The sequence below is a fragment of the Salvia miltiorrhiza genome, chromosome 8 (assembly GCF_028751815.1).
Source record: "Salvia miltiorrhiza cultivar Shanhuang (shh) chromosome 8, IMPLAD_Smil_shh, whole genome shotgun sequence".
NCBI lineage: Eukaryota > Viridiplantae > Streptophyta > Magnoliopsida > Lamiales > Lamiaceae > Salvia > Salvia miltiorrhiza.
Window position 1 is genome coordinate 16182298 of NC_080394.1, and position 14381 is coordinate 16196678.

The 14381-nt window shown below is 35.5% G+C and overlaps 1 protein-coding gene across 1 annotated transcript; it reads right to left on the bottom strand.

Annotated features, from left to right (window-relative positions):
* Positions 1-11778: 11778 nt before the first annotated feature.
* LOC131001409 (NDR1/HIN1-like protein 13) lies at positions 11779-13021 on the bottom strand. Its single transcript, XM_057927796.1, has one exon. The coding sequence runs from the start codon at positions 12934-12936 to the stop codon at positions 12121-12123; it is 816 nt and encodes a 271-aa protein (XP_057783779.1). The 5' UTR covers positions 12937-13021; the 3' UTR covers positions 11779-12120.
* Between the last annotated feature and the right edge of the window lie 1360 nt (positions 13022-14381).

Consider the following 14381-nt stretch of genomic DNA (forward strand, 5'->3'; position numbering starts at 1 on the left):
ACCGGCGGATTACCGACGGCGTGACCTCCTCGGTGATTACCGACGGCCGACGCCATCGGCAATGTTTGTTTAAATTTCAATTTATTTTGGTAATAATATTACCGACGGCGTGAGCCACCCACGGTAATTACCGACGATGTGTGTGGCTCACGCCGTTGTTAAATTTGAACGTGTCATCGATTACCGACAGATTAAAATAATTCCTTAAATTCCATAAATTAACGCGTCGTCGATTATTGACATCTCTAAATTACTTTTACATATTGGCACCTTCGTCTTAACGTATGCAATTAAGTTCAAAATATAGTACAAATATAATCTAGATTGATTAAAAAAATAAGAAAGAAATAAATAAATATTTTTTCAAAAAAAAAAACAAGAACGTCGTCGGTAGGGTGGCTGGAAAAATTCTCAGATCTCCGTCGAGCGTTACCAACAACACTGGTACACTCGGTAATTACCGAGGGCAACGCCGTCGGTAGCGTGGCCGATAAATATCTCGTAAAACCACCGCCAATCTTCGAGGACTTTTAGCGACGGGAACGCCATCGGTAATTACTGACGGTCGTGTGCCGCCGTCGGTATTTAGCCTTCTCAATTGATATTCGTGAACATATACAATATTTTTGGGGGTTCTGGGGTTCCGTCGGTATTTAGCCTTCTCAATTGATATACGGTCGTTGAACATTCGTGAACATATACAATATTTTTGGGGGTTCTGGGGTTCGACCCCCATACGTTCAACAGAAAAATCCGTTGAACATGACGTGAATAAATCATGTCCGTTAGATTAGATAAGATTAACGGATGAGATTACTTCTCTCTTCTTTCTTACATTTAGGCCTTCTTCATTGAACATTGGCCTATATATATATATATATATATATATATATATATATATATATATATAGGGGAGGGCTACAGTAAAAACATTTCTTAAAATATAAATATAAACGTTTTTTAATGTACGAATTTTATCCAACAGGGTTACGAATTCATCCAACATGGTTACGAATTGCGAAAAATAAATTTTTGTTACCTTTGGGATTCGAACTCAGGACCACGAATTCATCCAAAAGGGTTACGAATCAACCGTAGATCTTGATGATCTAAGGGCTGAAAATCATTTATATTTTATACACTTAATTTATTCGTGTAGAAGATAGATTAATTTATTTAAAAATATAGAGACATAGTTTTTTATATGCTTTCAATATATTTGTTATTTAATCAATAAAAAGAAAATAATTATTTATTATAATTAGTGATAGCTAAGTTCATTAAGATTCTACTTGAACATAAAGATAAACTGTACGGACTGCCCAAAAATTTTGGCTCGGGGGCTACCGCCCCTCGAACCCTCATACATACCTTCAAGTTCAGCCCCCCTTATCGACAAATCTTGAATCTGCCCCTATTTGATATGTCCTTTAAATTTATACAACATCTAATTTTCATAATTTTATCCTTGTAACTTAAAGTATTTACTCACAATCTATTTAACAATATTTTTAGTGTGGAGCTATTTTTCCATTATTAATATTTTAAATAGTTTTTCATTAAAATTCGTATCGAAATTACATATATGGAAAACAGAGGAAGTATTAAGAAATACAATTTCTTGCTTATTTCAAACCAGTAGCAATTTTGTAGGATGAACATTTCACACCATGTGAGGTGGACTGACCTCATCAGTCGTAACTCGTAAGCATAAAATGAAGAAGAAAAAAAAATCAACACAAAACAAAAAGACGATAGGAAAAGGAAAATTGTTGAAAGTAGAGAGAAGAGGAGAAGAGAAAATAGCGTAGAGAGCATAAAGAGAATAAATCTGCAGGAGCGTCTCATTATGAGGACTAAATGCCTCTATTTATAGGAGATACAAAGCTAGGGTTAGGGTTTCGGGTTAGGTCATTACATACGGAAATATTATATATATATAGGGAGAGGTTCAAGAAAGAACCATAAATAAAAAAAAGAACGGAGAACCATTTTCAGCCATTCGATTATCAAGATCTACGGTGGATGTATCATCTTGTTGGATGAATGCAGATCCTGGGTTCGAATCCTGAAGGAAGCAATTTTTTTTTGAGTGCATTAATTTTAACAGCGAATGCATTAATTTTTACAGTGAATGCATTAGATTTGATGGTTCTCACGTTCTCACAAATAATGTAGTTCTCTCTAGAACCACACCCTATATATATATATATATATAAGGGAGAGGTTCTAATAAAAACCTCTTTTAAAATGAGAACTAGGAACCTAATCTTAGCCTTTAAAATTGAAGATCTAGCGGTTAATAATTAATTAGATAATTAGCCGTTTTTTCTTTATTGTGTATAATAAAGGATAGCAATGTAATTTTGTTTATTTTCAAATGTAGTTGGCGAGAATTGTGGGGTTTGATTTCAATATTTTCATTATTCCATTAACATTTAGTTTTCGTTTTTTTTTTAGTCACTTTGTGTTATTTTTTAATATTTCATTGCATTAGCTTTTATAAATTAACTAAAATTTAAAAAGTAAAATAAGGATTCAAAGATAATATTTCACATATTAAAATATCAATTTTTTTTTATTTTCATTTTAAATACTTTTTTTTAGATGTTAATCAATTTAAATAGGTTGCATAGTTGAAGGTTTCGAAGTTCTGAGTTGCATAGTTGAAAGATTAGTAGTTTCTGAGTTGCATAGTTGAAGGATTTATAGTTGCATAGATGAAGGATTCGTAAATCGTAATTGCATAGTTGCATATTTGAAGGGTTCGAAGTCTTCAGGTGCATAGTTGAAGGATCATATATAGTTGCATAGTTAAGTATTTTTGTAGATGGATAGTTAGATGAGATTATTGTGTTGCTCGGTTATTGTATTTTGTTGCTTGGATTTGACCTTGCACATAAGAAAAATTGTGAAATCTTATATTCTTATGCACCAATTTAATCTATGCAAATATAATGTATAGTGCAACAATAATACATTTCAGACATAAATATGTAATCTGCAACAACAAAAGCATATTAATTTATGCTATGCAACAATAAAAACATATATGTGCAACTACCAATTCTATATTCAAATTTAAGAAAGAGAATATCACTTTACCCACACATTACAGAATTCGTGCAAGCTAAACCTATCATCTGTGCAACACCAATTTTTGAGCAAAAGACCACCATCAAAATAAACAACTCTAAATATTGAAATAGATATGCACGATTAACATATATGCATTTTGCTTAAGACAATTATGCAATTACTACATTTCATATAAACATGACCAAAAAAGAAAAATATTTGTATTTTTATCAATTTTTTTCATCTGTGCAACAACATAAAACAAACAATTTGTGCAACTAGTAACCATAAGAAATGCAACAATAATTTATATTCAAATTTTAAAAATAAAAAAATATTTTTTTCCACACACTACAACAATCGTGCATGTAAAAATTATCATCCGTGCAACACCAATCTTCGAGTAAAAAGCAACATCAAAATTGAACAAATCTAGATATTGAAATAGACATGCACAATAAATATATATGCATTTTGCTTCCTAAATACAATTGGAGTGAGAGAATATGCACGTCTATTTTTACCCTACAACAATAAGTAAATGCAATTGGAGGGAGAGAGAAAATGCAATTGAAGTGGAAAATAAATGGTTCCTATAATCACGTTAGGTAGTTATTAAGCAAATGTTTTTTTTACATTTCTAACCCTATTATATTTCTATAATTTATTGAAAGGAAACCGTGTGCATCTACAATAATTTATCTCATCCGTTTATTTTACATAAATCAATGGTTTAGATTAGGTTCCTAGTTTTCATCTTAAGGGGGGTTTTTATATTAACCCCACCATATATATATATATATATATATATATATATATATATTGTAAGGAACTTAATGAAATATCCTAGCCCTAGTTTTGATGATACCAAAATCCTTAGGTTTTCTTTGTAATAGACTAGAACCTTTCGAACTCAAGTGTTGGATTTCTCCTTCTAGTTTGTTTAGTGTTCTGAAGACTGAAGACTGAATACCGGAGGACTGAAGACTGAAGATTGAAGAACTCAACTGATGTTTACAATTAAAGGCAAAGTCAAATACGGATGTTTGACTAAACGAGTTTCTCAACTAAAGAATCAGTCATAACTGATTCATCAATGCTGGCTACGTGGATTCAGCGGACTGATTCTAAAGTCAAGTATCAGTTGACATTATTCCTCGGACTGAATCTCCATAAGTTTAAAGGAAGCCACACACTCCAAGTACAACCGCATTAAATGCAGAGATACAGAGGATCGTCCTTTCTCTGCAGAGCAGATGCCGTTTCTCACCAAACAAGAAACCTCGAAGATTGAAACCTCAGCCCAAATTCAAATTACTCTCAGTCTCTCACAACGGATGAATTCTTGAAGACCATCTCCGCCAACGGATCTATTCAAGACCTCTCCTATAAATAGAGCTCGATGATCACTTCAATCTTCACCGATTCAAAAGCACAAGCTGAAACGCTGCCGAAATTGCAACTCAGTCATTCAAAGCCATCAAAGTTTGAATCGAAGAAGAGAATACACAAAGTCAAAATCAGACCACTGATTACCTACGATCTCTTAGATCCTTAGGCAAATATTTGTAATATCCAAAGCCTAAGTTCAAATTACAGAGAGCATGTTCTCTGTGATCTAGTTGGTATTTCGAACCTCCTTTCAACTGAGCGAAAAGAGTGTTTGAGTGGAGTAGAGTTCAGACCAGTGTTCTGACTCCAAGAGATCGTAGTCAGCGCTAGCAAAGGCATTGTTGTGTCTTAGCGTGCTAAGAGTGAGCGAGAAATCCAACCCAGCGTGTTGGTACTGAAAATTTGATTTTCAGTCGTAAGGTTTGCTGTGCACCCGTAAGCACAAGCTCAGAGTGTTTGTCAGTGTGATCCACAGACCGTGGACGTAGGAAATTATTCCGAACCACGTAAATATTCTTTTGTCTTTTATCGCTATCAGTTCTTACTTTCTTCTCTGTGTACAAACGTCTCTTTAACTGAAACTGATTAATCGCAAAGTGAAACCTTAACCTGACAACATGTTTATCAAAGGCTTTTTCAAAATTAAAATTTTCTGCTGCCAGTGTTATTAGTCTAACTGACCAATTTTCGAATAATCAGTAAGATTCATAACACTCCTTTGTTTCTAAATCAAGACTGAAGCTCTACGTGAATATCAGTTAAAGTCTCGTGCTTAACTGATATATGTTTACTGAAGTCATCTTCAGTATATCAGTCTTCAACCTTTATTTAACTGAAGTCTTCTCTTTCAGTTAACTTCAAAAGGTTGTTATATTCTGTGTTTTGAAAATAGCCTATAGGTGTATTTCCCCCGTACACCTATCCTGACCTTCCGGGACCCAACATATATATATATATATATATACAATAAAAATAATGTTTTATGATAATTAATAAAAATGATGGTTTATGATAATTAATTTGTTCTAGCTGGGTCAGTTATATTTTAGCGATCTGAAAGTGCGAATCAATATCTGTGTAACTTTGCAAAAGTAATAGTCATCAATATTTGGAATCACGTAAAGTAGTAATAACTAATTTTATGGCATGGAATATTATCTAATGCATCCCTTAAAAAAGGAAGATCTTAATCATGGATATTTAATTAACTTTCTTTTTTTTTATCAAATTTTTTATTTCAACTTAATGGCAATGTAATTCTAGATTTTGCATAATTCATTATTAAGACTAATATATTCCCAAATATGATTCCTCTAGTAAACTGAATAAGGAATTTTGTAAAAAAAAAAAAAAAAAAAAAAGTGGTTTTGAAATGTAAAAAGATATGTAATGCAAGGAAATGTATATGGGTTTATATAAGTTGGAGGAAATTCGAATGAGAACCTTACATTATTTAGGTTCGAATTTTATAAAAGGTGGATTTTTTTTAGTTCGTAGTTTTTAACAACGAATTTATAATGGTATATCGGACTAGAAATTCATTAAACTACTCCATATATATACATATAAATTAGATTCCGTAGAGAAATTAAATATTTTGCGAAATTTAGAATCGTTGAATAATTTCGATGATCTAAGAGTTGAAAATGGTTTCTTTTATTTATTTATTTTTTAGGAAGTGTTTTTATTTTACCTCACCTACATATATATATATATATATATATATATATATATATATATATATATAGGGTTGGGTTCCGGTGGATCCCTATGCTTATAATAGATCCGTAGATCCAAATCTAGACCACACATTTATGACATGTGGCGCATCAAGATGGTGACACGTGGCAAGGCATTTCAAGGCAAAATTTGGAGAGGGGTAAAATTGGAATGTAATTTTCGAAAAAAAAAAATTAGATTTTCTCAAAATATGTATATTTTAGATGCATAAAGTTTCATACGAGAATGCATGAACTTTCATATAAAAATGCATAAAGTTTCATATAAAAATGCATAAGATTTCACCCCACCCCAACCCCACCCCCCACACCCCTGAACCCCACCCCACCCACCCCCTACACCCCAACCCCCAAAAAAAAAAATTTTTTTTTATTTTTTTAAAAACTGATTTTCTGACCACTGACCCACCCCTACCCCCCACCCCCCCCACAATTTTTTTTTTTTTTATTTTCTCAAAAACTGATTTTCTGACCACTGACCCCCCCCACCCACCCACCCCCCACCCCCAAAATTTTTTTTTTTTTTTTTTGAAAATCAGTTTTGAAAAAAATAAAAAAAAATTGGGGGGGGGGGTGGGGGGTGGGTGGGGGGGGTCGGCCAGCAATCAGAAAATCAGTTTTTGAAAAAAAAAAAAAAAAATTGGGGGGGTGGGGGTGGGGGGGTGGGTGGGGTGGGGGGGGCAGGGGCAGGGGTGGGGTGGCGAAACTACCAGATTTATTAAAATGAAATGCATTTTTTGTATAATTTAATGCATTTTTATGTGAAAACTTTATGCATTTTTGTTTGATTTTATATGCATGTGAAACATGCCTATTTTTGGGGGGTGGTAATGGGGAGGGTTGGGGGGTGGTGTGGGCTGGATTGGGGGGTGGTATGGGGTGGGGTGGTGAAAATACCAAAATTGGAAAAATTGAATGCATTTTTATGTTCAAAGTTATGCATTTCATGTGAAAACTTTATGCATCTTTTTTTTTTATTTTATTTTAAATTTGTTACAATCAAAGAAAGGAAAAAACTCACTCACACTCTAGCTCCTAGGGTGACTCGAACCCCCGACCTATTGGTTGGAGGAGAAGCGTCTTACCAACAGACTGCGCTTCATCGTGAAACTTTATGCATCTTTGTGTGAAACTATATGCATCTAAAATATATCTATTTTGAGAAAATCTAAAAAAAATATATATTTTTTTAATTATTAAATCCGAAAATTACATTCCAATTTTACCCCTCCAGATTTTGCCTTGGAATCCTTGCCACGTGTCACCATCTTGATGCGCCACATGTCATAAATGTGTGGTCAAGATTTGGATCTAGGGATCTATTATAAGCATTGTGATCTATATGATCTCATTCCTATATATATGGGGAGTGTTATGGTATAAATACTTCTTAACATATAAAATACGAACTAGCTAAAATGTATTCGATATAGAACACTTATGAATTCGTTGTGTAAATGTATAAATTGCGAAAAATACATTTTTTGCACATACATTTTAAGTAATTCGTATTTTATATGTTAAGAAATATTTATACTGTAGTCCTCCCCTATATATATATATATATATATATATATATAAAAAGAGATTCAAATAATATGTATTATTTAAAAGGGCAAATTGCATGAAAATACCCCACTTTATACCAAAATCTAGTTTTTTGACAATCTTTTTTATTGTTGCAAAAATTTCAACTACCTTTCAATTTGTTGCAATGTCCGTCCCATTAAATTTTTCGGCCAAATTAAATCTGAGTTGGCAGCCGGAATGCCAACGTGGCATCAGAAATGCCAAATCACACCCACCATCCCCCTCCCACGTCACCCCCCCTCTCTCTCCAGTCTCCCCCCATCCCCCTTCCCTCTCTCCCCGTCGGCTCTCACCCTCTCTCTCACTTCCTCCACCGCTGCCACAAACCCGCCCAAAATCTCGAGTCCGCTGGCTTGAGGGCCGACGTTCTCTGGGACCTCCGTCGGCTCTCTCCCTCTCCCCGTCGACTTTCACCCTCTCTCTCACTTCCTCCACCGCCATCACAACCGCCCAGATCTGCCCAGAATCTCAATTTTCCCCAATTTTGCACACACATCCAGAACAGCAGAATAAGTGACCTCATCAGGCATCAAACAAGTTTTATACATCGTCTCAAACCACTCCACGACCCTATTGAAAAGATTGCACCTTTTTGCGCAGGTGATAATAGTGGAATACGTGATGTTGTCTAGAGGGATTCTCTTCTCTACCATCTCCAGCGCGAGAGCCTCAATATGCCAAAATTGGCGGCCAAGTCACAGAGATTTCATGGTGACATTGTAAAAGATGGTCTCCATGGGAAACGTGTTTCGGGCTTTCACCCAATCGAAGAAAATTAGGGTTTTCCGCCATGGGCGCAAGCTGTTGAGCAGCAATAGCGTGTTTTCTCTGGTGGGTGGGTGGGTGGGTGGGGGATTTTCCCAATTACATCCGAGAATGCGGATTCTTCGCAATCGTTCAATTTCTTGGCAAAATTCCGGAAGTCCTTGATTTGGGGATTCTGGGAGTAAGGAGATGAGCGTATCTGGTGCTGGAGGGAGAGCACGGAGGGTGGTGGTGGATAAGGGTTTCAGCTGCTCGGTGAGAGATGGGCTGTGCTGCTCTTCTAGAGCCAACATCAACGGCTTTAGAGGGGTGGAGGAGGGGGAGGGTTCGCCGACCAGAGAAAACGCGGCGGCGCCGGGGTGGTGGAGGAGGGGGAAGGGTCTGCGCAGGGGGAAGAGGACCGACGTTTTTGGGGGAAAGAGAGAGATAACCGATGGGGAGATGGGAAAGGAGGATGGGGGAAGAGAGAGAGAGAGAGAGATAGAGAGAGAGGGTGACGTGGGAGGGGGATGGTGGGTGTGATTTGGCATTTCTGATGCCACATTGGCATTCCGGCTGCCAACTCAGATTTAATTTGGCCGGAAAATTTAACGGGACAGACATTGCAACAAATTGAAAGGTAGTTGAAATTTTTGCAACAAAAAAAAGATTGTCAAAAAACCAGATTTTGGTATAAAGTGAGGTATTTTCATGCAATTTGCCCTTATTTAAAATGAGAATGAAGAATCATTTTCAACACTTCGATCATTAAGATTTACGGTAAATGTATCGTCTTCTTAATTAAATGAATGCATCACTCACGTTCGAATCGTAAAGAGAGATTTGAAAGTTCAATCATTAATGGTATTTAATTTTATGTTAACTGGTATATTTAATTACACATAATTATTTGTGAAGAATCTTATTTAAGTAATCATAAGGTTCCTCTACAAAAGAAGATTATATGATTGGACATATTCATAGATTTTGAAAAATTGAGCAAAAATAAGCTGTGTTTTTTTGGCGATTTAACAAAAAAATAATAATAATTAATACTTCAAATTAAAGTGGAAAGGCTAAAGTTACCAAATAAGAAAAATCAAGGACCTAAATACACACATACCCAGAATAACATATATCGTTGCCAATATATTTATAAATTTCCATCTATGCTACCTTCCTAATTACACAAAATTCTCCACATCTATTTAATTAAATAGACATATATGATGATATATATAAAAAATAGATGACAAGTTTTTCTTCCATCATTATTGGCGATTAATAAAGCTCTTTTTAAAGTAAATAACCACTAACAAAAAGTTTCACACCTTTAGCATAGCCATGATTATTCCCAATTTAAGGAGCTATAGAGCTTTCGTTATAATCATGGTCACTAAAATGCACTAATTATTAATCTACCCCATTATCTTAATTAGGAAAACATCAAAACCTTAGTGGGTTTGTGTATAAAGCCACCAGCATGCTACTTGGAGGTTGGAAAATTATAAACTTAGGGGTGTAAAAAAATCAAGCCGCTCGCGAACTATTCGGAGCTCGGCTCGAAAAAAGCTCGTTCAAGTTCGTTTAGAGAAGCTCGATAAATAAACAAACCAAACTTGAGCTTAGTAGTATTCGGCTCATTAGCTCGTGAACATGTTCGTCAAGTGATTCAGCTTGAAAAATATAAATTATTAGTATATACTCCCTCCGTCCATGATTTAATGCCCTATTTGGGTGTGGGCACGGAGACTAAGAAAGCTGAAAAATGTGATGTGGATGAAATATAAGGGTAGTTGACTAAAGTGATAAAGATAGTTGACTAAAGTGATAAAGATGTTGTGAGTGAGTCTACTAGTGATAAAGTGTAATAAATATAGAATATAAAAATGATAAAGGTGTTTTAAGGTGGGTCCATTAGTGACAAAGGGTAGTAAATATAGGAAAAGACTAAGAGTAAAAGTGTACAAAAAGCACAATAGGGCATTAAATTGTGGACAAATTTTTAAAGGCAAGTAGGACATTAAATTGTGGACAAATTTTTAAAGGCAAGTAGGACATTAAATTGTGGACGGAGGGAGTACAACTTATATTTATCCACTAAAATTAATAATAATTGTATTAAATCTCTAATTAATTTTATTTGTCATAAGAAAATAATTAATATATTTATTATTTTAAATAAAATAATTTATTTTTAAAATAAAATAATCAATATTTTGAATATAAATATAAATTTAGAAAGTTCGTATAGGCTCGATTAGGCTCGTGAGCCGCTCGCGGGCCTCAAAGTATTCGGTAAGTAAAGTTCGGGATTCGATTCGATACTAAACAAACCAAACTTGAGCACACCACTATTCTTTTCGACTCGGTTCGATTACACCCTACCATACCAACAAATATAAAATAAGAAAAATGAAGAAGTATAGGGGCCACTTTGCAAATAATTTATCTCGGAGCAATCATGCATTTGTAACCTTAACCCACACACCTCCATGGTTGCAATGATTATAATCATTATAATAAACTAAGTAGTAGAATGAAGCATATGCTAAAGCTAATTGCAATTTTCTAATGTTTTCGTTTTTACTTTCGCTTCAATGCTAATACGCAACCGGGCATTAGTTCTTTCTAAATCCATACTTCATATTATGAGTCGTTTAGTTACAAGGTTACAGCGATTCAAGGCCTTTCAGTTATAATAAGATACTGAAATTATTTTTTCTCTATTAACTAATTAAATGGGCACTAGCAAGTTAAACTAAATTGTGGGCCAGAATGAAGGCCCAATAATTATATAAGGCCAATTTAATCGGGTAGGGCCTTATTCGGCTGTAACAGAGATCTTTGGCAGTTGGGAAGGTTGGGCCCAAAAAATAATAATTATATAAAAATTTCACATTAATCCACGTAGGACCATGAATTAAGGAGAGGTCAAGAATCACTGATAGGATTATATAATATATAGATATATATATCTAAATCAACATCGTGTGCAAAATAAAGTAAAATATGTAATTCAGAACTTCCTCTAACAATTAAAAATACCATATTTGTTAGTCTCTTTGAAGGACACAACCAAACAATAATTTCACCTGCATAAGGAGATATTTCGGTTCAAACTCAAATTGCTCGCCTCCGGCCCCCTAAATCCCCAAACAAGTGCTGAAGTGCATAACCCCTCCTCCAAATTTAAAAAATAAAAATATACAAAAGCGAGAAAAGAACATGTAAATACTTGATAAATTCTAGCTGGTAATTATCATTCAAATGACATATATGGCCTTTTACAAAATTCAAAGTCCAGAAAAATGGACAGGACATCAAAATTTGGGACATTAACAACACTAACATAATCGGTTTCCAACTATTTCATCTTCTATTCTAATAATATAAATACATACATGTCAAATGTACATTTATCATGTTATCAAAATACACTAGATATACGACCGAAAAATAAACATATGGAAGGGTAGAATTTGAAACGGAGAATATGGAGCATAATAAGAATACACATGACATGCGCTTATATAATTTCCGATTATCGATCGAAACCTTTTTTCCGGTTCAATCTCTATAAAGGCGTTGCACAATTCTGCAATATAATTTTAGCATTCTTAGCCAAAGAATTTCGAACCTTAAAATCGCAGAAGATTTGCAGTTTCAATTGTTCGTTTCTCAAATAGCTCCTCATCTCCACCGTCAAATCCATCGACAATTCCATCAATTTCACCTCTTCACCAGTCAACTTCTCCTTGACATCCTTCGGCAAGGCCGCCACCCCTTTTCCGGCCAACACCACCGCGAAGTTGGCGTTGCCCTCTTCGTTCTCGCTGATAGTCGCCGGAACCTTCCCCTGCCCGATTCTCTTGTCCTTGAAGTCCAGCGTCGCCGCCCCTCCGCCGCAGTAATTCACCGACATCCACGGGTTTCGATTATCCGCCCGGATCCCCACCCTGAACTCCGGCCCGCGGCGGGTGGAGTTTGATTTTTGTGACGGCGGCGCCACCAGATTATCGCCGCGGATGCGGGTCACCGCGAAAGCCGGCTTGATGGGGCGGAAGATGGTGGCGCGGGCGGTGAGGATGGCGATCGTGGCTACGATGACGATGAGGAAGATGGGGAGGGCTAGTGAGCAGCGGAAGCGGCGGCGCCGCGGCTGCGACATCTTAACGGCGGCCTTGCGCGTGTGCTCCTCCACGATGCGAGCGTGGTCGGGCGGCGGGACGCGGCACACGTTGTCGCGGGGGATTTGGACGACGTAGGTCTCGTGGGCGGCGCGGCCGGGCGGGAGGGGCAGCGGGAGCTTGGGAGGGGCGTCGGTGTTGATGTTGGCATCGGTGTCGGCATTGGTGTTGGCGTCGTTGGACGGTGGAAGCCGCTCCTCCATTAGGGAATGAAGAGCGGCGGATGTAGGGGGCGATGGAGGGGGATGTGGTGGTGCTAGATTGATATGTGCATGGGGAGTTACTAATTTTGGAGTTTGTTTGCATGGCAATGTCGGTCATCCTTTGCTTTGGAGTATTTCTCAAATTTAAATACATGTCTTTTTGTACCATTTTGAGATCATGGAATTTTTTTATTTATGTGACTTTGTAGCATAAAGAAACTTACCTATTATAATATAACTTAATTTTGGTATTATGATATACTCTTTATTATCAAATTCAATATATAGTCCGGACTTTGGTCACTTTATATGACTTTTTTTGTATAAGAAACTCCAAAAATATAGTATAATGTAACATTATTTAGAAATACATACATTTATAGAACACTGTGTTTGTTTGTATAAGACCCAATTACTCACTGTATTTTGCATGAGAAATATTGTTTTATCTATCATTCATCGAAATATTGTGTGTGTAATATATAATAAGATGTAAGAGAGAATTTGGTGCTTTAAATACTCGATCGAGTTGGGCTGAAGCCAAAGCCCAATAGATCGGGTTTTTTTTCTCCAGATTTAGGCCCGGACAGGTCCCATTTGAGCATTCAACCTTATAGTGGGCATCCAGACTAAGTGAATCATCACAATTTACGTGTAATGTTCATCATATATAATATACTATGTAATATGCTTAAGACCACTAATACTGTTGTTAACTATTTTTCTTGTTATATTTTATAATCTTGCTATACAACTTTTTGTTCCTATACTTAATAAAAGGAATGATCATACACTCTACTATTGATAATTTATGGTAATAGATTCTTAGAAAACAAAATACATGAGATTGGATATCCCTATCTTTTATTTTAAAGAGGAGAAATTTGTAGCCATTACTAGCCCACTAAAATCATGTGAATGAGGAAGTTTTACAAGACGAGACTAGACGAAACTGTTAACGGAGTTTGCTATAGTTTATTTATTTTATCATTTAAGTGATGTGATAGTAAAAAAGAAAAAAAAAAAATCTGTATTCAGTACATAACGATTGAAGCGAATTTGAGTTGATTAATCAGACCAATTTATTGTTGGTCAGTGAATATGATGGTCTTTATAATTATTCTACGTATGTATCTCACGAATAGATATAGAAATTCTCACAATTACTTGACTTTGGGAATGAAGAAAGAGGCAGCACCTTATAGTAAAAGGAAATCAAGTCACATGAATAAAATTATGAAAATAGTAACATTTCTAATCAAAATACCCTTATATTGTGTAAGGGTGTAAAATATATTACGCATTTTTTCGATTTACATGATTTTGCAAAATTGTGTAATAGTCGCGAAAAGTGTGTAACAATATATTTTATATTGTTATACATTTTTTTTGCAATTATTGTTACACACTTTTTGCAATCGTAAAAGTGTGTTAATCATTCAGAG

Excerpts from the sequence above, each read along its gene's own strand:
- LOC131001409 (XM_057927796.1), bottom strand. The coding sequence starts at position 12,936 with ATGGAGGAGCGGCTTCCACCGTCCAACGACGCCAACACCAATGCCGAC.